At 37.8% G+C, this 21,139-nt stretch overlaps 1 protein-coding gene across 4 annotated transcripts; it reads right to left on the bottom strand.

The window, feature by feature from the left end:
* Positions 1-1,161: 1,161 nt before the first annotated feature.
* BKGD (beta-keto-L-gulonate decarboxylase) lies at positions 1,162-21,063 on the bottom strand. 4 transcript variants are annotated; one of them, XM_077867458.1, is made up of 10 exons: positions 20,678-21,058; positions 16,966-17,177; positions 16,162-16,312; positions 12,355-12,453; positions 11,162-11,235; positions 10,883-10,984; positions 9,450-9,626; positions 8,609-8,758; positions 3,308-3,424; positions 1,162-2,360 (listed from the first exon to the last, which is right to left on the bottom strand). In XM_077867458.1, the coding sequence occupies exons 3-10, from the start codon at positions 16,247-16,249 to the stop codon at positions 2,187-2,189; spliced, it is 981 nt and encodes a 326-aa protein (XP_077723584.1). In that variant the 5' UTR covers positions 16,250-16,312; positions 16,966-17,177; positions 20,678-21,058; the 3' UTR covers positions 1,162-2,186. The 4 variants fall into 4 exon arrangements, with proteins under 4 accessions (XP_077723584.1, XP_077723582.1, XP_077723586.1 ...); XM_077867456.1 differs by having other exon boundaries at positions 16,966-17,173; XM_077867460.1 differs by lacking the exon at positions 9,450-9,626 and having other exon boundaries at positions 16,966-17,173; positions 20,678-21,063.
* Between the last annotated feature and the right edge of the window lie 76 nt (positions 21,064-21,139).

Genomic DNA, 21,139 nt, shown 5'->3' with positions numbered 1-21,139 from the left:
GTAATCTGTACACCCAACATGGGGCTCAAACTTACAACTCCAAGATCAAGAGTTACATGCTCTACCAACCAAACCAGCCAGGAGCCCTATCACATTTCTAATTTTAAAGTGAATATGGCATTAACATATGACTGTAAATACATATAGCATCAACAAAACTGCTTCTTAGAGCATGCACTAGGTGTTAGCTGCATAGAGTCAGGTGATCGTATTTTGTTCAAAACAACCTCCTTCTTGTTTCATCAACATACTATATCTCCTCCTGCCTGTGCACTTTTAAATCTGCCAGGAGAGATGTTTCTCCAAATAACTTCATGGCTCACTTTCATTTCTTTTAGGTCTCTGCTAAAATGTCTCTTTATCAGAGTCTTTTCCTGATCTTCCTAATATAAAAGGTGTAGTAAAGAGTCGGATTCCATTTTTTACGTTTGACTGTGGACATCTTTTAAGCCTCATTCCTCCCTTTTCCCATTCTGTTCCATGTTTGATGAGCAAGCTGATAAGCCAGCTGCTCCTTCTCTGACACTTGTGGGAAACTTAAACTCCATGTGGAACCATAACCCTAGCCCTAATCCTTCACCACCATAAAAACCTCAAACCAGTCTCCTTTCCTGTTTTCTCAAGCCTTTTTTGGACCTACTTGGTAGCTGTCCTGCTTTCCCCAGAAAGCCTCATTATTTGAGCAGTAATCCCTTTCAGATACCCTGCAGGGTGTGCCTTTATCCATCTTGACATCCAAATTGAGTTTTGGGTGGTAAGTCCATCCTGTTTCATGTGAGATGGAAACAACAAAAGAGTCTCCTCCTTTACAGCCTGTCCTGTGCTTTTTCTTCACAGGACTTAATACGACCTGTCATATTATATATTTGTTGATTGTTAGTTTTCCCCCCACTATATAAATGTCTGAATGATAGAGCCCAGCATCTGGTGAAGTGTCTGGCATTATCTTCTACACACTCATTCATTCAACAATTATTTATTGAGTTTTTACTTTGTCCAGGCACTGTTAAAGGCATTAGTACTACACTAGTAAACAAAGCCTTTACCCTTATGGAGCTTACATTCCAGTGGGCAGGGGAGGTGTTCAATACACTTTTGTTAAACCAATAAACAGTAATATTTTTTTCTGTCTGGAGGTAAGATATTAAAAAGAAACATCACTGTGCATATAAAATTTTTATTTTCAAATTGAGGCTTATTTAAAAATAACATTTAGGAATTTATATTCACAGGTCCTGTTATAGGTAATATCCAAAGAAGATAATCAAAACACATTTTTTTGAAGATTTAGTATATGTTTAGTATTAAAACTAAATTTTGTTACTAAATCTACACAAGGTTGGCATTAGCAAGATTAAGATTAGACAGTAGATTTCTGGCTAATGATTATTATAGACAAATATTCAGGAAAATTTCAACAATTACCATCAGTAAAAGAACATAACTTTTTATTTTACAAAGGACAACGATTATGTTTAGCAATAACCTCACTTGTAAATTAAAGTATACTCACTTCAGTGCTGTATTTTGATGCTGTTTCTTTTCCCTTTACTTCTGGCAAATAATTGATATGGTACAATGCTTCCAATTGGTAAGCCGAACAAAGGAGGCATCATGGCTAACTCCCTAGTTGCCAATGTTTGTGAAAGGCAAACTGCAAACTTCTGAGTATGATTCAACCCCACCAAAAGGGGTAAAGTTGCTTCCTTTGCCCACCTTATTCCATGAAAAAGAGTATACTCTGATTTCTGAAATGGATTTTTTAAAGTTCAGTACTAAGATTCAACAACTATCAACATTTGCAACACTGATTTTTCTAATACCCAGAAACATCCACTTGGGAGTTTGAGACTAATTTGAAGAATTTAATAATGTAAGTGATTACCAGTAGATGGTAGGAATAATCACAATTCCTGACTATGTTTTTATTTAAGGTATAAACATAAAACTGATTTTGCTGTTATTAAAGAATAAAAACGAAGAACATTTTCATTATGTATCTTTGTTCCCAATAACTTCTAAGATATATCCATGACATAATACAGAGTATAAATGTCAACATACCTTCCAGTTAAAGGCCAGAAAAATGGAATTTCAGTAGTGAGATAATTTCTATTGAGTTTTATATTAGCATCAATTGGTGAGTAATAAGTTAACCTTAGTGAATTATTTCTCTTTCATTTGATTTAATCTCGCCCAAATAAATGAGTCTCTTTTGGTTGATCAATGCGATACAGAAACTCTGCAGGCAAGAAGTATCCAAGATATTCCACTGTGTCTGGGGTTGTATCTTGATGGTAGTGTCCACCTTCCCCATGATGACTAAAACAGTGAGTGTGCTCCAAACGCAAATCAAACCCCTAGGACAACAGACAAGCTATTGGTCAGTTTTCAAAATATTTTGGATAGGATTCATTTAAGGGGGAGGGAGACCTTTTTATTAATATTACCATGGTTTATATTTTATTTTTAAGTAAATAATATATTCACTTAATTCAAAATTCAGAGGGTGGAAAGGGATATTAACACCTTAAAATGTGTCTATCCATCTCCTGCCTTTACTACTTACTCCCTTTCCTTGCAGGCAACCAATGTAAACAGTTTCTTATGTATCCTTCCAGAAATATTTACTTTTATCATTTTTACTCAAATGGTAGCACCTTGTATGTACTGTGCAAGTATTTTTTTTTTCATTTAACAATATAGCTTGAGATCAGATTATAAAAGAGCTTCCTTTTTCTTTTATACCTGCATGGCATTCTATTTTAGGTACACACCACTTCCCAACTGACGTTTAGATTATTTCCAATTCTATCACATTAATGCTATCATGACTAACGTTTTAACTAATAATTTTACATACTTATGCATATATTTAAGAACAAAGTCCTAGACATATCTGTAATTGCTAGATAAAAAAATATGACTAGTCATTATTCTGGTAGATACTATGAATTGGTCTATATCATATCTTTTTCTAGTATGTAGTATTAAAATATAATGAATAGTATAATAAGCAACAAATAGGATAGAAGACATGAATCCTGGTCCTAATTCTACTGTTTAATAACATGACTTTGGGTGTTAGTTAAAATACATGTACTTTCATTTGCTCAAAGGTAGAATCAACCCTGCCCTAACTCATAGGGTCGTTAGCCACCTGCTGTCTTATCTTCCAAGATAATCCTAGAGACTGCCCTAGTTCTTAAACAAGAACACAAAAAGTACCTTATTTTAAAAGAATATCCTAAAAATTAAGCATTATCACTCTATTATACTGGAATATAAAAGATGGACATAAACTTACCGGGTCTTTGGAGACAAAAACTGGCAGACAAACCAAAGGAGCTCTCATCTCATAAAAGTGCAACCATTTATTCACCTCTTCATCAGAGTTCAATGGGCAGGAAGAAAATTCTGCAGGCTACAAAAAAAGATCATTTGAAATATATAGAATATTATGGAGAGTTAAAATTTTAAATTATATATAACTTCATGAAGTTAAAAATTTAAGCCTTCCAATAGATTTGGTTATTTTTAGAATCAAAACAAGTTACACATCCTAGTTTTCAAAATGATCATCAACTAAGTGTATAAGCTAAAATGTATGAATGAATAAATGAAGGAATGGGTATATTACTATCTTTTAATTTTTCATAGCTTCTTAGTTTTATTGGAAATACATCCTCATCCTAATTTTAAGTCTCATTACTACTACTGGTAGATGGGTAGGGGGAGGGAGAAGCAAGGCATTTGAAATTGGCAGAAGCATCAAAAAGAATAAAATAGTAAGGAATAAACTTAATCAAGGAGGCAAAAAACTTATACTACAAAGCATTACTGAAAAATTTAAAGACTCCAATAGGAGCACCTGGGTGGCTTAGTCCGTTGGGCAACCAACTGGATTTCGGCTCAGGTCATGATCTCAGGGTCTGGAATTCAAACCCACATGCAGCTCCCCATCAACACCCCTCCTTGATCTTCCCCCATGGAGCCCCACAAGGAGGGCTCTGTAGAGTGCCACAAGGAGCCCTGAGGAACAGCAAGGAGTCTCCTTCTCCCCCTCTCCCTTTGCCCCCAGCTCCCGCTCATGTGCATGCACACACATGTGCACTAAAATTAATCTTAAAAAAAAAGATTAAAAAATAAAAATTCCAATAAATGGAAAAATATCCTGTTTATGGATTGAACTTGATATTGTTAAGATGTTAATACTACCAAAAGTGATGTAAAGATTCAACACTATCCCTATCAAAATCTCAATAAAGTGTTTTACAGAAGTAGAAGAATCCATTGTAAATTTCATATGGAATCACACAGGACCCCAAAGAGCCAAACCAATTTTTGGGGAAAAAAGGAAGTTCAAAGTCTAATACTCCTTGATATCAAACTGATTACAAGAAATCAAAACAGTGACACTGGCATAAAGACAGACATAAAGATCAGTGGAATAGAGATCCCAGAAATAAACCCTTGCATAGACAGTCAAATAATTTTCAATAAGGGTATCAAGCCCATTCAGTGGAAAAAGGATAGTCTTTTCAAAAAATGGTGCTGATGTATAAAAGAATGAAACTGGACTCTTAATTTATATATAATATATATATACAATATATATATATACAAATTATATATATATACAAAAAGTAACTTAAAATGAATCAGACCTAACTCTTAAGAACATACACACACACACCTTGCGTGTGATTTAATATATATATAATTGTGTGTGCATGTATATAAAATTGTGAGATATATATATAAAACTAATGTTATTCAGGCTTGAAAAGGAAGGAAATCCCACAGTTTGTGACAACATGGACGAACTTGGAGGACTTTATGCTAAGGTGAAATAAACCACACGTAGATAAATACTGCATTACATCATTTATTGTAATCTAAAGAGGCCAACTTAGAGAAACAGAGACTAGAATGGTTGCCAGGGGCTGAGAGTGGGGAAGATGAGGTGTTGGTCAAAGGGTACAAAAACTTTTCAGTTATAAGGTGGATAAGTTTCAGAGATATAATGTACATTATGGTAACTACAGGCATACCTTGGAGATACTCTAGGTTCAGTTCCAGACCATTGCAATAAAGTGAATATTGTAATAGAGCAAGTCAAACAATTTTTTTGGTTTCCTAGTGCATGTAAAAGTGATGTTTACATTATACTGTAGACTTTTAAGTGTGCAGTAGCATTATGTCTAAAAAAAGTACACACCTTATTTAAAAACTCTTTATTGCTAAGAAATGCTAGCAATCATCTGAACTTTCAGTGAATCATAAACTTTTTGCTGGTGGAGGGTCTTACCTCAGTGTTGATGGCTGCTGGGTGCTCAGGGTGGTGGTTGCTGAAAATTGGGATGGCTCTGGTAAGGTCTAAAAATAAGGCACAGTGAAGTCGGCCATACCAATTGACTCTTCCTTTCATGAATGATTTCTCTGTTGCATGCAATGCTGTTTGATAGCATTTTACCCATAGTAGAACTTTCAAAATTGGATTCAATCCTCTCAAACCCTTATAGCTGCTTTAGCAACTACATTTATATAATATTCTAAATCCCTTGTTGTCATTTCAATAATCTCCACAGCATCTTCACTAGGAGCAGATTTCATCTTAAGAAACCACTTTCTTTGCTCATCCATAAGAAACAACTCCTCATCCATTAAAGTTTTATCATGAGATGGCAGCAATCCAGTCCCATCTTCAAGCTCCACTTCTAATTCTAGTTCTCTCACTGTTTCCACCACATCTGAAATGACTTCCTCCACTCAAGTCTTGAACCCCTTAAAGTTATCCATGAGAGTTAACTTCCAAACTTCTACTTGTTATTTTGACTTCTCATGAATCACAAATGTTTTTAACAGCATCTAGAATGGTGAATCCTCTTCCAGAATGTTTTCAATTGACTTCGCCCTGAGCTGCCATATAGCTATAGCCAGCTATAACCTTATGAAATATATTTCTTAAATAATAAGACTTCAAAGTTGAAATTACTCCTTGAGCCATGGGCTGCAGAATGCATGCTGTGTTAGTGGGCATGAAAACATTCATCTCATTGTACATCTCCATCAGAGCTCTTGGGTGACCAGGTGCATTGTCCATGCGCATGAAAGGAATATTTTTTTCTGAGCAGTAGGTCTCAACAGTGTGCCAAAAATATTCAGTAAACCATGTTGTAAACAGATGTGCTACCATCCAGGCTTTGTTGGTCCATTGATAGAACACAGGGAACGTAGATTTAGCATAATTTTTAAGGGCCCTAAGATTTTCAGCATGGTAAATGAGCACTGGCTTCAACTGAAAGATACCAGTTGCATTAACCCCTAACAAGAAAGTCACCCTGTCCTTTGAAGCTTTGAAGGTAGGCACTAACTTCTTTTTACCTGTGAAAGTCCTACATGATATCTTTTTCTAATAGCAGGCTCTTTTGTCTACATTGAAAATCTGTTGTTTAGTGTAGCCACCTTCATTAATTATCTTAGCTCTACCTCTGGATCACTTGTCACAGCTTCCACAACACGCTCTGCTTCCTCTTGCAATTAATTGTATGTTAGGGAGATAGCTTTTTCCTTCAAACCCATGAACTATTCTTCTGCAGCTTCCTCACCTCTTACAGCCTTCATGGAATTGCTCTGGATTAGGCTTTGGTTTAAGGGAATGTTGTGGCTAATTTGATCTTCTATTCAGGCCACTAAAACTTTACCCAAATCATCAATAAGGCTGTTTTTGCTTTCTTATCATTTGGGTATTCACTGGACTAACATGTCTAATTTTCCTTTAAGAACTTTTTCCTTTGTCTTTATAACTTCACTATTTGGAAGGAAGTCTAGTTTTTGGCCTTACTTGACTTTTGACATGCCTTCCTCACTAAACTTAGTAATTTCTAGGTTTTAATTTAAAGTGAGAGAAGTTGACTCTTCCTCTCCCTTGAACATTTAGAGGCCATTGTAGCATTATTAACTGGCCTAATTTCAATATTGTTGTGTCTTAGGGAATAGAGAGGCCCAAGGAGAGGGAGAGAGATAGGGGAATGGCCAGTTGGTGGAACTGTCAAAACATACCAACATTTACTCATTAAATTATTCATCTGATATGGACACAGTTTATGGTGCCCCAAAACAATTATGATAGTTACATCAAAGATCACTGATCACAGACCACTATAACAAATATAATAATGGAAAAGTTTGAAATATTGCAAGAATTACCAAAATGTAATACAGAGACAGGAAGGGAGCAAAAGTTGTTGGAAAATTGGTGGCAAAAGGCTTACATGATGCAGTGTTGCCACAAACCTTCAATTTATAAAAAAAAATATGCAGTATTTGTGGAATGCAATAATGTGAAACACAATAAAACAAGATATGCCCATGGTTAGTAATGAAATATTATGTACTCGCATTTAAAAAAAATCCTATAATTATTTGGTATTTACAAATAAATTTATCTATAATTCTGTTTTTAATAATTTGGAAAATTAAGTATTTTCACAATGTTGTGTTTTTCTTTGCAAAATTAGCTGGCTTGCCATTTAGAATTATCAGGATGGGGCATCAGGGTGGCTCAGTCAGTTAAGCATCTGACCTGATCTCAGGTCATAGGACTGAGCCCCATGTTGGGCTCCACACTCAGGACAGAGTCTGCTAGGGATTCTCTCTCTCCTTCTCCCTCTGCCCCTCCCCCTGCTCATGAACACACTGTCTCTCACTTTCTCTCTCTAAAATAAATAAATAAAATCTTTTAAAAAATACAATAAAAAATCAAATTATCAGGATAAAAAACATTAAAATCACTTTTTTGATGATTTTATTGATAAAATGAAAAGGAAATTGAGTTGTAATTACTTTTATACTATTCATTTATTCACCTCCAAAAAAAATGATTTTAAAACCTGAATGCCCTAGGTCTTGCTTCATATAGTATTCCATCCTTGATGTCTTATAAACTTGTATAATCAGCCTGTAAGATTATAATTTTCATAATGAGTCCTTTCCCCAAAACCATCGTGTTTTTTTGTTTGTTTTGTTTTTTGAGTGCAAGGAGAATGAGAAAGAGAGGGAGGAGAGGAGGAGAGGGGGAGAGGAGGAGAGGGGGAGAGGGGGAGAGGGGTGGAGTGAGAGAGAATCCCAAACAGGCTCCACCCAGCACAAAGCCTGATGCTGGGCTTGATCTCACAACCCTCAGATCGCAACCTGAGCCGATAACAAGAGTCGGACATCCAAATGACTGAGCCACCAGGCACCCCACCACAACCATCTTAATAGCAAAGTCTATGTATGGAGTTTGGGATTCTGGCAATAAAAATGATTATCCATTTCTAAGGCTTATATTCAAGTCTATCTAGATCTTAAAAGCAAACACAGTGAAAAGAAACTTCTAATATATTAACATGAAAAAGGACCCTAGTTAGACATTATCTCACAATATGATTTACAGTATTGTTTGTTATTTAAGTTTTAAAGTAATACAATAAGAAAAGTATTCAGGGTGTCTTTAAGGGTAGAATTCTCCATTCTACTAAATTCTATTATAAATCCTAAGGTCTTAAGTATGTGCACATACATACCCACATACGCATGCAAGGATAGACACGAAGGCCCTTACCATTATGTGAGTCTTTGCTTTTCCCTTCTCAATTACGAAAGTCCCTCCCATCCCTACAGGTTTATCTCCATAATGTTTTTCAAGAGTCTGTCTCATACAAGTCACGAAGTTAAGTTTTCCAGTTCTTCTTTTGGCTTTCACCTCAATGACCTAGAGAGGATATAAATATGCATACCATTGTTCTAAGCTGCAAAATATTATGTGGATAACTATCAAAGTGAAGCATATAATCAAGACCTGAGCTGAGATCAAGAATCAGATGTTTAACCAACTGAGCTACCCAGGTACCCCTTAAACATATCTTTTTAATTCACTACCTCATTTCTCAAAGTAGCTAAAGTAGCTACTCTATTTAAAAATCTGAGAGTTCTCACAATTGCTAACACTGTTATCATCTTTTGGTGTTCTAATAGGAAGTAAATACGAAGTTTCCTAAGCTCCTTGCTATATTTTGCTACCACCATTTCAGTCTAGATCAACCAACATCCGATCCATCAGGAATGAGCAAACTACCTATAGACTAACTAGGGACTGGCATTATCTATTTACTTCAACTGCACAGCTCATATGTTTGACTCACTCCCCCATGAATATTGTTACCTTTTATTCCTCAGAAAAAAAGGTATTGCTTACTAAGTATTCCTAACCTCAGTTTTAAATAAGACTTCCACCTTGCCTGTAGTACTATAGTAATCTTTCATAACTGGGTTAAAGAAATTTGACTTAGCTAGTTTTGAATTAAGAAAACCATATTTGTGACAATAAAAATTCAACTTTTTTTTAGCTATCTGAGAACTTCTGGAGAATACTGTGTTTTGTGAACAACAACAAAAAAAGTCACCTTTCCAGGTTGGCCCTCACTGGCAAAAAGATTAGCCAGTAATGCACACCCAAAATCATGGTATTTCTCACTGTATTTCTCTAGCAGGCACCCTCCATCTGCAGGGTTAATACGGGCAAAGTAACTTCCATTCATTGCAGGTTTATGTTCACTTCCTATTTGAATAACTGGCATAAACTGAAAAGTAAAATAAGAAAGTAAATTGGTCAACCCTGGCATCAATATGCAAAGAGAGTATATTGAGTAACATAACAAAGGATCTTATCCTTGACTTTAGATATTTTATATCAGAATCTAGTAAGAAAGCATGAAGCATGAAATATTTAATTTTAGATTCAAGATGTTAAAGATTTATAAACAACAAAAAATTGAAAAAATATCTTATAAAATGTTCACAGTATTTCTTAGTTTCTAGAACATTGTAAATTGTGCTTTAAAATGTCTGTCTTTAGATTTTAAACTTTTTTTTCTATATTGAACACTAGGTAAATTATATTCATCTTTCTACAAAAGAACTTGTATGATTATTGACTAATGGTTACATCAGAAGAGGTGAGGGGATAGGCAGAATGAAGAGGTCCTTCATTCTTCTATTTAAGAGATGTGAAGAAACTTTTTTTTTATGTTGTAAACATACTAACATACAGAGTAATAGATAGTACCTTTTGTAAATAATCATCATTGCTTCAACGTGGATGGAACTGGAGGGTATTATGCTGAGTGAAGTAAGTCAGTCGGAGAAGGACAAACATTATATGTTCTCATTCATTTGGGGAATATAAATAATAGTGAAAGGGAAAATAAGGGAAGGGAGAAGAAATGTGTGGGAAATATCAGAAAGGGAGACAGAACGTAAAGACTGCTAACTCTGGGAAACGAACTAGGGGTGGTAGAAGGGGAGGAGGGCGGGGGGTGGGAGTGAATGGGTGACGGGCACTGGGTATTATTCTGTATGTTAGTAAATTGAACACCAATAAAAAAAAAATAAAATAAAATAAAAATAAATAAATAAATAAATAATCATCATACCACTGGGGTAGGGCCTTACTAAGTCTGAAAGAGGGAACTGATGAGATCATTAATTATTCCATTCATTTCATCAAAAGCTCCTCTTGTATCAAAAGAAAAAGAACTATAGTGAAGCTAGGAATTCTCTGATGTGTAAGGATTAAAATTTTTCACAATCCAGGGTTCTCAGCAGACTATATTAGGTCTCATTTAACACTGAGTGCATACCCTGAGAAAATGTGAAATTAGAGGTTAGTGCTATGCTATAGTCAAAGTCTGTATCACACAGTACTGAATCTGTAAAGAAAGATGACATCGACCATTTATAATACATTCAGAAAGCAGACTTTCTGATAGGGCAATAAAAGAAAAAAGATAAACCAAATGTCAAATCAATAAAATTAAATAATTATATGAATGCGGACCTCAGCGTTGAACCCAAGAGTCTGAAATGGGCCTGCTCCTGCTCCAAGAATAAAAGCTCCAGGAAGCTTGATTTCTTTTGCAATCTTATTTAGATCATAAACCTATATAAGAAGAAAAAATATTATTTAAATAACTTAAATCTCTTGGTTTATTATTTTTGAATGAGTCCACTAACCCTTCCTTGACACACTGGTCAATGGATCTTCTAATAATGTAAAGAGAATCAACCCAACTTCTTATAATCTTCATGTGAATGTGAGGAGTTAAAGTATACTTACTTTTTCTTTATTTACAAGAGGCAGTAAGTAAGGCACACCTCCTACTTCTGCAATTCTAGTTTTCCCACAGATGCCTAAAAAAAAAGAAGTCATCTTAAAAATAGGTAAACATCTAACTTAAGTATAAAATGTCAAGAGACACTAATTTAATTTATTAAGAGTATGTAACTTCTCCATTCCCTCGGTTTTACAAATAGCAGAGATTGGAAGATGAAAGTAGTTATGATCCCTATCCTATTCTAATTACTTGTGTTTCCAATATTGTCATAACCAAGCCTGGCTTGATATAGTTGGTAGCATAAAGGCAATAGAAAGTTGATAATAGAGCAAGGCTAGAACTGAAGCCAAAGTTTGGATAGGATGAAATTTCCAGAATTAGTCTATAATGACCTATTCCTTTAAAAATCTGTGCTTTTAGGGGTGCCTGGGTGGCTCAGTGGTTAAGCATCTGCCTTTGGCTCAGGTCGTGATCCCGGGGTCCTGGGATCGAGTCCTGCATTGGGTTCCCCGCAGGGAGGAATATATAGATGGAAATGTCCTGTGGACAGCTGGAATTACTGATCTGTAACTAAGAAAATGAGAGACCTAGGTGAGATGTGCAGATTTCAAATTCTTGTAGCCAAATAGTAATTTAAAACCAGCGGATTATATGAAAAAATGCAGAGATTGTAGAGTAAGAAGAGGCTGAGCAAAGATTCTAGAAAATGTCAGGATTTCAGAGCCTGCCAGAAAGAAAAGGAATCAAGGAAAATGAAGAACATAGAAGTAGGAAAGGTACCCAGGAAGTACAGGCAAAAGAACCAAGGAGAGAGAATGTCAGGCAGCAACAGCCAGATACTATGTAATATGTTAGAGATCAGATAATACTAGTAAACAAACCAAAATCGTTGGTGACTTCAATAATACCAGTTCATTTAGAAGCTACCTAACAACATTTATAAGACATCATTCATATATAAACATACATATATAGCTTCCTTAGTGTTGCAATTTAAAGGCTTACAAATTATTTATTAGAAAACTCTTTGGATGACAAGAATTAAGATTAACCTTTTTTTGCCTTCTACTGTGTTTTCTGATTTCTTAATTTTAACTAATTTATTAGTTATTTAGTGAGGAGAATAGGTTACTTTTATAATTGGTTTTCAGAAAGAGATTAGGACCAAAAACAGTAAACTGCAAAAATCGTTTACCTTTTACAGGAAAGGTAAATGGCTCCTTAGTCAGATCAGGGCAATCAACCACAGAGACCTGGACATCAGCAAAGTTACCCTTTAGCCCCTTCTGCAGAACTGGCAAAGACAAGGAAAAAGGTTATTAAACATTAGGTGAGGGACACCTGAGTGGCTCAGCGGTTGGGCGTCTGCCTTGGGCTCAGGCCATGCCCTGGAGTTCCAGGATCAAGTTCCACATCGGGCTCCCTGCAGGAGACATGCTGCCCATGTCTCTGCTTTCTGTGTGTCTCTCATGAATAAATAAAATCTTAAGGGATCCCTGGGTGGCGCAGCGGTTTGGCGCCTGCCTTTGGCCCAGGGCGCGATCCTGGAGACCCGGGATTGAATCCCACATCGGGCTCCCGGTGCATGGAGCCTGCTTCTCCCTCTGCCTATATCTCTGCCTCTCTCTCTCTCTCTCTCTCTCTCTGTGACTATCATAAATTAAAAAAAAAAAAAAAAAATTAGGTGAAAATTTGCCACCATATATCAAATCTTCCCTCAACATTTTGGGTATCATGCTCCCAATCTAAACTTGTATTTATAAATGTTGGGGTGGGGGTGATGTGCATCTAGCTAGCTCAGTTGGTAGAGCAAGAGACTCACTTATCTTGGTTCAAGCCCCAAGTTGAATGTAGAGCTTACTTTAAAAAAAAAAAAAAAAGAGAGGGCAGCCCCTGTGGCCCAGCGGTTTAGCGCCACCTTCAGCCTGGGGTGTAATCTTGGAGACCTGGGATCAAGCCCCATATCAGGCTCCCTGCATGGTGCCTGCTTCTCCTTCTGCCTGTGTCTCTGCCTCTCTCTCTTTCTCTCTCTCTCATGAATAAATAAATAAAATATTTAAAAAAAAGAGAGAGAGGGGGAAATGGTCTTCTTAATGAATATAATTAAACATTAGATAAACAATTAATCACATGTGTTATATCAAATACCTCCATACAATACCTCCATAAAAATCTCTGTAAATCTGTAGAGATTTAAACCACTGAAGATAAACAGTAAAGTGGGTATTACCTCCCTTTTGGGGAGAGAATTCCAAAGACCTACAGAAATGTATATATTTAAACTGTTAGAGGGACCCTGGTGGCTCAGTGGCTGCCTTTGGCTCAGGGCGTGATCCTTGGGATCTGGGCTCCCAGGAGAGAGCCTGCTTCTCCCTCTGCCTATGTCTCTGCTTCTCTCTCTCTGTGTCTCTCATGAATAAATAAATAAATAAATAAATAAATAAATAAATAAATAAATCTTTTAAAAAAATAAACTGTTAGAAAGTAAGCAATTACATGTAACAACTTCACTGACACTTGAAGACGAAATGTTGAGCAAAAGGAGTAAGACACAAAAGAATATATATGACTTCACTTTTATGTGCTTCAAAATCAGGCAACTAATCTAAGGTGATAAAAGTCAGAACAGTGTTACCTCTTAGGGTAGAGATATTGACTGGAAAAGTAAATACAGGAAGGAGTCTTCTGGGATGCTGGAAATATTTTATATCTCAATCTGGATGGCAGCGACATGGGTATGAACATGTTAAAATTCATCAAGCTGTACACTTAAAGATCAGTTTGTGTTATTGGAGATATGTTATAACTCAAAAAAAAGCAGAAAAAGCAAACATATTTCAAAGTTATAAATCTAGGAGCAATGAACTTCTTTCTTTTTTGAGATGGAGAGAGGAGGAGGAGGAAAGAGAATCTTAAGCAGGCTCCAACCCAGTGCAGAGGCCAACATAGGACTCTATCTCATGACCCTGAGATCATGATCAGAGCAGAAACCAAGAGTTAGATGCTTAACTGAGCCACCCAGAAGCCCCTAAGAGCAATGTATTTCTTTTTTTTTTTTTAAGATTTCATTCATTCATTCATTCATTCATAGAGACAGAGAGAGAGAGAGAGAGAGAGAGAGAGAGAGAGGCAGAGACACAGGCAAAGGGAGAAGCAGGCTCCATGCAGGGAGCCTGACGTGGGACTTGATCCCGGGGTCTCCAGGATCACAACCCAGGCTGCAGGCGGCGCCAAACCGCTGCGCCACCGGGGCTGCCCAGAGCAATGTATTTCTAAGGGTGATAAGTTTTCACAAAAATTTCTCTGAGAGTAGTTAGCCATTAGTTTAGGTTTTATAGAATCAGATTCTCCAAAACATGAAGCCGTCCTAAATCTAGCCATGTAGACATCCCATTCCAGATGTTTGAGTTAAAACATTATCTACATGAAAACAGAAACCAAGTTGCCTGGAAAATTCTCCTCCCTGAACTGATGACTGCAAACTTATGAATATATAAAGATTTCAGCATGTAGAAATACAGTAAAATCTATTTTTTTAATCAGTTACAAAGAGACAAAATTCTAGCTATAGTATTTTCTGTAAAACTGAAAATAAATTTTAAGCCAAGAAACTCAGATTCCATTTCTACTTTGTTCTGAATATGTCCTGTACATATAGAAGGAACATAAAACATAAACACTTAAGAGAAGATAGATGTAGAAAGGCCCTCAAAGAAATGATTCCTAGCTGTCCTGTCATATCAGGGAAAACAGAAAGACAAAAAAGAGATACAGGCAAAGAATACTAGTAATACAGATTGTTGAGCTGCCATCCAAATTAAAGAAAAAATAGGAAGGTCAGAAGAAGAGAGCCATAACCAAGCAAAACCTGAGTATACTTCTTGACCTATCAGACATACAGATGAACTGTCAGGATGGGTGCACTTTGCAAAGGGTGGGTTTTATAGTTACCGTCAGAATAGAACCAAAAGGTTGTCAAACAAATGTTAGCTTTCTGACGGGCTACATACATAGTTTTGGGTTAGTACTAACCCAAAGTATCCTGGTTTCATTTCATATTCCTATTTTTATTTACTTTTTCTTATCTATCACCCCTCTAACTAATTTTGTGAAGCTGCCTTAAGTTCTTGTTTGAACAAGGGGAAATGCATAAAAATATACACAGAGAAATCTAAGCAAGTTCACTGGCAGTCTATCAGAGACAGTCTATCATAGAGAAAAAGTAGTAATGTTAGGAAAATGATTAATATGCCACAGTAGATTATATATTTAAAGAATACTGTGACTGGTAAGAAGTTAAAATTGTGTGACTTTTTGGGCATCACATATACTTAAATCTTGGATTACTATATTCATTTTCATTCTGTAAAGTTGGTATCTTAACAAGAATCTTCAAATGGTGAGTTTAGTTTTTTTGGGGGGGATAATTTTGGACTCTGAACAAAAATAGTACAAAGAGGGGCACATGTGTGGCTCTGACAGTTGGGCATCTGATCTTGGTTTTGGCTCAGGTCAGGATCTCATGGGTCATGGGATGGCGCCTGAGGCTCAGCGCCACTTAAGGCAGAGTCAGCTTGGGATTCTTTCCCTCTTCCAGGTGGAGACCTACTCATATTCTCTTTTTCTCTCTCTCTGAAATAAATGAATAAACTTTTTTTTTTTTTTTTAAAAAAAAAAGGACAAAGAGGAAAAGGAAAATGAGTTCTTAAAAAAAAAAAGATTTTATTTTTTTGAGTGAGAATGAGCTAGAGCGAGAAAGAGCAAGGGCAGAGGGAGAGGGAGAAGCAGACTCCCCACTGAGCAGGGAGCCCAAAGCAGGGCTTTATCCTGGGATCCTGACCTGAACCAAAGGCAGACGCTTAACCGAAGCCACCCGAGTGCCTCAGGAAAGTGAGTTCTGCATTGAAAATATTATTGCACAAATCATATCTTAGAATGTTTATATTTTTAAATTTTTTCCTTAGAACAATCTCAAAATACTTAAAGTCAATAATTTATTTACCTACGACAAGCTCCTCAAGACTTGGCACATGAAAAGAATACTCAACACAAGCCATTTCTTTCTTCTTTAGGTGCAAGACTATACCCATAAAGCTATGGCAGGTCAGTGATCACAAGAGTTGGTCGTGCACCATGCATGAACAGTTGTTTCTCTGGAAAGGAACACTGAGAGTTTAGTTATATAAAAAGGGCAAAAGGGCATTTACTTTTCTTTCCTCATGGAAAGGCAACCAGTGTTTCCTGTATTTAATATTCTAAGTGAGAAATGCCCAAGTAACCTTTTTTAATACTGATATTTTAAAGTCAACACTTCAAACAGACAAAAGGAAACGTCAAGCTAAGAAGGCACAATTCATTTTCTTTGGTGGTATATGTGGATTGAACATGCAGTTGTCTGATGGTTGGTCTAAGGAATGTAGGTCCTGAAGCAAAAGATAGTTTTAAAGGTTTATAAGTAACTGTTTAAATGGTTGTCGATAGTAGTATAGGACACTCAAATAATTCGCTCATAGATAATTTGTGTTTTCTCTTCTATATATGACATTTGGGCTAACACACAAGTTTCTTAGACTATATATTTTACAAAAGAAAATTTAAATGACTAAGAGAAATGCACACTTCTACAAATGAATAGCTATTGAAATTTAAATTATTACTTTTATTTACAAATAAATAAATATACTTTCTTGGTAAGCAGCTTTCACATTCAATTATTCTGATAACCTAACCAATTATAGTGTCAAAAATATAGGCTAAACATATTTTACAATAAGTAGACATATATACACAGAGATTAGTACCTTACCTTAAGTGTTCAGGTGAGAAGATATGCAAGCAGAGAGAAGTAAATAAAATGAAGAAAAAAAAAAACTCAGGGGGATCCCTGGGTGGCTCAGCGGTTTAGTGCCTGCCTTTGGCCCATGGCACGATCCTGAAGTCCTGGGATCTAGTCCCGCGTTGGGCTCCCTGCATGGAGCCTGCTTCTCCCTCTGCCTGTGTCTCTGCCTCTCTCTCTGTCTATTGTGAATTAAAAAAAAAAAAAAATCTATAAAAAAAAAAAAAACTCACGCAAAAATAATGTGAGATGGGCAGGGAATCCCACTCAATAAACTGCAACAAAAACTGCAGGTAAAACTTTTTTAAGAGTGTTTCTAAGAGCATTATTCTGATTCTCATTAACATTGTTAATGGAATACCTTATTAATTATTAATCTAGGGACACCTGGGTGGCTCAGAGGTTGAGCATGCATACCTTTGACTCCGGGCATGATCCTGCAGTCTGGGATCGTCAGGCTCTTGCAGAGAGCCTGCTTCTCCCTCTGCTTATGTCTCTGCCCCCCCCCCTTCTCTCTGTCTCTCATGAATAAATAAATAAATTTATAAAAAAACGAACATGGGGTAGTGGAAGGGGAGGTGGGCAGGAGATAGGGTGACTGGGTGATGGGCACTGAGGGAGGCACTTGACAGGATGAGCATTGGGTGTTATACTATATGTTGGCAAATCGAACTCTAATAAAAAAATATACAAAAATAAATATTTTAACCCAAAAAATTAATTATTAATTTCAATAGTCTCTGATACAAGCTTACTTACCAACTGAAAGGTGGTCTTTTAATATCACTTAGAAAGTCCCCCCACCCCGGCTTTTTTTAATTTTCCAAAGATTCACAGGTTTCTTAGAAACTGGTTTTCTGGTTTCTGATGACAATTTTAAACACATCCTCCACAAACATACTACCTATACATTTAGGACTTAACATTTACGTAAGAACTTCACCAAATACCAACTTTTAATTACATGATATGCACAATCTAGTCTCCCAAATAAAATATCTACTGTTGATAATGGGTCCCAAGTCCTATATAATCATATTTCAATGATCTCAAGTATATCTTTCAGTTAAATAATCTATAACTGTTCAGGAATGAAACATTTTAATTTTTTTGAAATTAGTTTCAGATGGACAGAAAATATAAATATTCTTACATATTCTTCACCTAGATTTTCCAAATGTTAACATCTTATATTTTCTTTATAAAAAGGTACTAATTAAGAACATGTCAACATCTGCTCAATACTATATATATAAGGAAAATAAAAGCACTCTAGATATTTCTGTTTCTAGTAGAAATAATAAAGACAAGTTTAAGTTAAATACAATTCTTTGCCATTTTTAAAGGTTAGATTTGTTTGTTTGTTTGGTTTTTCCCCCACGAAAATAGAAACAAAGTCCAAACCTGGGAGGCTACATTTGGAGAACTGGTTTGGAAATGTAGACCTTCAGGCAAGCCAACATCCCAGAAGGCAGTGTGGTAATGTGTGTATAAATGTGTTTATGTAGGAGGGAGGGAAGGAGGTTGGAGTTGGAGTGATGAGAGAAGGGAGTTAGTAGAAGGTTCTACTATATGGGGCACCTGGGTGGTTCAGTTGGTTAAGCGTCTGTCTTCCGCTCAGTTCATGATCCCAGGGTCCTGGGATCAAGCTCAGCATTGGGCTTCCTGCTTGGTGAGGAGCCTGCTTCTCCCTCTGCCTTTGCTCAAGCTCACTCTCTCTCTCTCTCAAGTAAGTAATAAATATATAAGTAAAACCTTAAAAAAAAGTTCTAATGTAAACTCAAAAGTGGCTCTAGGAGGACGGCTTTGGGCTGTAAGGAGGTACAGGATATTCACCCTCCAGCTTCAGTTACTGGGAGTCAGTGGCCCAGAAGTTGGGTCTGGAGAATGGAAGAATATAAATGGGACGCAGTTGGATAAGTGGAGCTGAATAGACAATGCCTAATGGGTAGACCAACTGTAGCAACCAAGCTGTTAACTACTGACAGCACGCTACATAACCCATACTATGTTAGGCATTTTACATTATCTCAGAACCTCTCGCACTGAATAGATATTATATTTCTTTTACAAAAGAGAAATAGGCCAGAGAGAATATACTATTTACTTGAGATCCTTCAGCTGTTAAAGTGGCAGGAATAATTAAAAACCAAACGTAGCCCACTCTAAATCCAGAACTCCTCACATTATACATTATTATCTGTGGGTTAGCCTGTGATAAAATGACACATTTCAACTCCTAGAAGACAGAATTTGTACAGTACCATCTTAGAGCTCTCAGAGTTATCATCTGTTCACTTTGTTTCTTTCACCTAGGCTGTGATCTCTTTGAAGACAGGACTGTGGTTCTGTCTTCCAAGTGCCTTCCTAGTGGGCACCAGTGCAGCCTTAATTATTTATCGAAAATTTACAATTTATCAGACTCATAAGTCTCTGGGATAGGACTGGCTTCAGGGGTATGCAAGTAGCATAATGTGCTCAGAATGCCATTTGGTTTAATGTTGTCACCACCCTGAAATTCTTAACTTTATATATGAATTAAAAAAAAAGACATTATTAATTTGACAGAGAGAACAAGCAGGTAGAGGCAGAGGGAGAAGCAGGCCCCCACTCCATGGAGCAGGGAGCCCAATGCAGGGTTTGATCCAAGGACTCTGACCATGATCTGAGCAGAAGGCAGAGGCTTAACAGTCTGAGCCACCCAGGCACTCCTATATTGAACTTTTAGGACCAAATGGGATAAGGGAGGATGTGCAGGATCAGAGGCCAGGGGGGCAAAGTGCATGTCCACTACTATCCCTTGCTACCTCATTCACATAAAGCATTTGTGAAACCCCATAAGCACAGGAATCTGGTGGACCCACCATCTGTGGGAGTTCTGTGAGACTCAAAGGCCAGAGATTCCATAGTGTTGGTAGAACGTGAATACATCAAGAAGAAAAAAAAAAAAGGAGAGATGATTTGGTTTTGTGCAGTTTCCATTGTCCTAGTAAGAACAAAATACATGGGGCAGCCCCGGTGGAGCAGCGGCTTAGCGCCGCCTTCAGCCCAGGGCGTGATCCTGGAGACCCAGGATCCGGTCCCACGTCGGGCTCCCAGCATGGAGCCTGCTTCTCCCTCTGCCTGTGTCTCTGCCCCTCTCTCTGTGTGTCTCTATGAATAAATAAATAAAATCTTAAAAAAAATAAATAGCAAGTTTCTATTAATAATACCATAATAATAAATCAATAGTGTTATTGGTTGAAACACCATGACAAGTCAAAGGAGATCCTAGAGAAGAAAGGAGGTAGCTTCATTTTAGGACCTTTAGGGATTAGGACCTATTTTAGGGCCTGGATTTTCATTTCGTACTGAGGCTCAGAAATAACAGAGCCAGGCCTGCTCCCTCATAGGGCAGGCGTCAGACATGCCCTCCCGGGCCAGGCGCTTCCAAGTGTTTCACAGACTGTGCAGATGCCTAGAGGACTCGACCTTTATGCCTGGAATGTTTTCAATATTTAGAGTGAAACGGAGTGAAGAGACCAGATCACTTTGAAGGTTCCTTCAATCCTGGGATGGAGACCGACCACGCAGGGCGAGGCAGCTTTCCAGGCCTACCACTGACCCGAGGTCTGAGAGTGGACACAGCGAACCAGCTCGTTCCTTTTTAAGTCCTGCAGGGTAAACACCCACCCAAACTAACCTCGTTTAAGCCGTTTCAACGCCCGGCAGCCATTCAGGGGACTACGGAGTCAAAAACTCTGAGGGAAAAAAAGCCCTCCGCCGGTGCCTCGCCACAGGCTCCGGTGGGGAGAGCGAGCGAGCGAGCGAGCACGACGCGCCCGGGGGCGGGGGGCGTGCGGTGAGCCACGGAGACGCCGGCGGCCAGTCAGCGCACGCCGGACGCCGCCACCGACGCGCACACTAGAGGGAGGGCGACGTAGCCGCCGCGAGACCCAGCCGGCGCCGCACTCCCCGCCGCGCACGCCGCGCCCGAAGGCTCCGAAAACCCGCCGGCTCGGCAGACGTGAGACCCGGGCAGCAGCTCAGTCGCCGTCTCCCCGCAGCTCTCGCCCACCCAGCTGACTCGGCCCCGCGCGTGTTCCGGTCACCTGCGGAGACGGGCGTGGCCACGCCCCCGAACCCTTGGAGCCGCGGAGCGGGC

The sequence above is a fragment of the Canis aureus genome, chromosome 23 (genome assembly GCF_053574225.1).
Source record: "Canis aureus isolate CA01 chromosome 23, VMU_Caureus_v.1.0, whole genome shotgun sequence".
In the NCBI taxonomy this organism is placed as follows: domain Eukaryota; kingdom Metazoa; phylum Chordata; class Mammalia; order Carnivora; family Canidae; genus Canis; species Canis aureus.
This window is presented reverse-complemented; position numbering and strand designations above follow the sequence as displayed.

Coding starts and splice junctions, on each gene's coding strand:
- BKGD (XM_077867459.1), bottom strand. CDS start 16,249: ATGGGTATAGTCTTGCACCTAAAGAAGAAAGAAATGGCTTGTGTTGAG. Junction 12,454..16,161: donor TCTTGAGGAGCTTGTCGTAG/GTAAATAAATTA, acceptor TGTCTTTGCCAG/TTCTGCAGAAGGGGCTAAAG. Junction 8,759..9,449: donor GTGAGGGCCAACCTGGAAAG/GTGACTTTTTTT, acceptor TATCCTCTCTAG/GTCATTGAGGTGAAAGCCAA.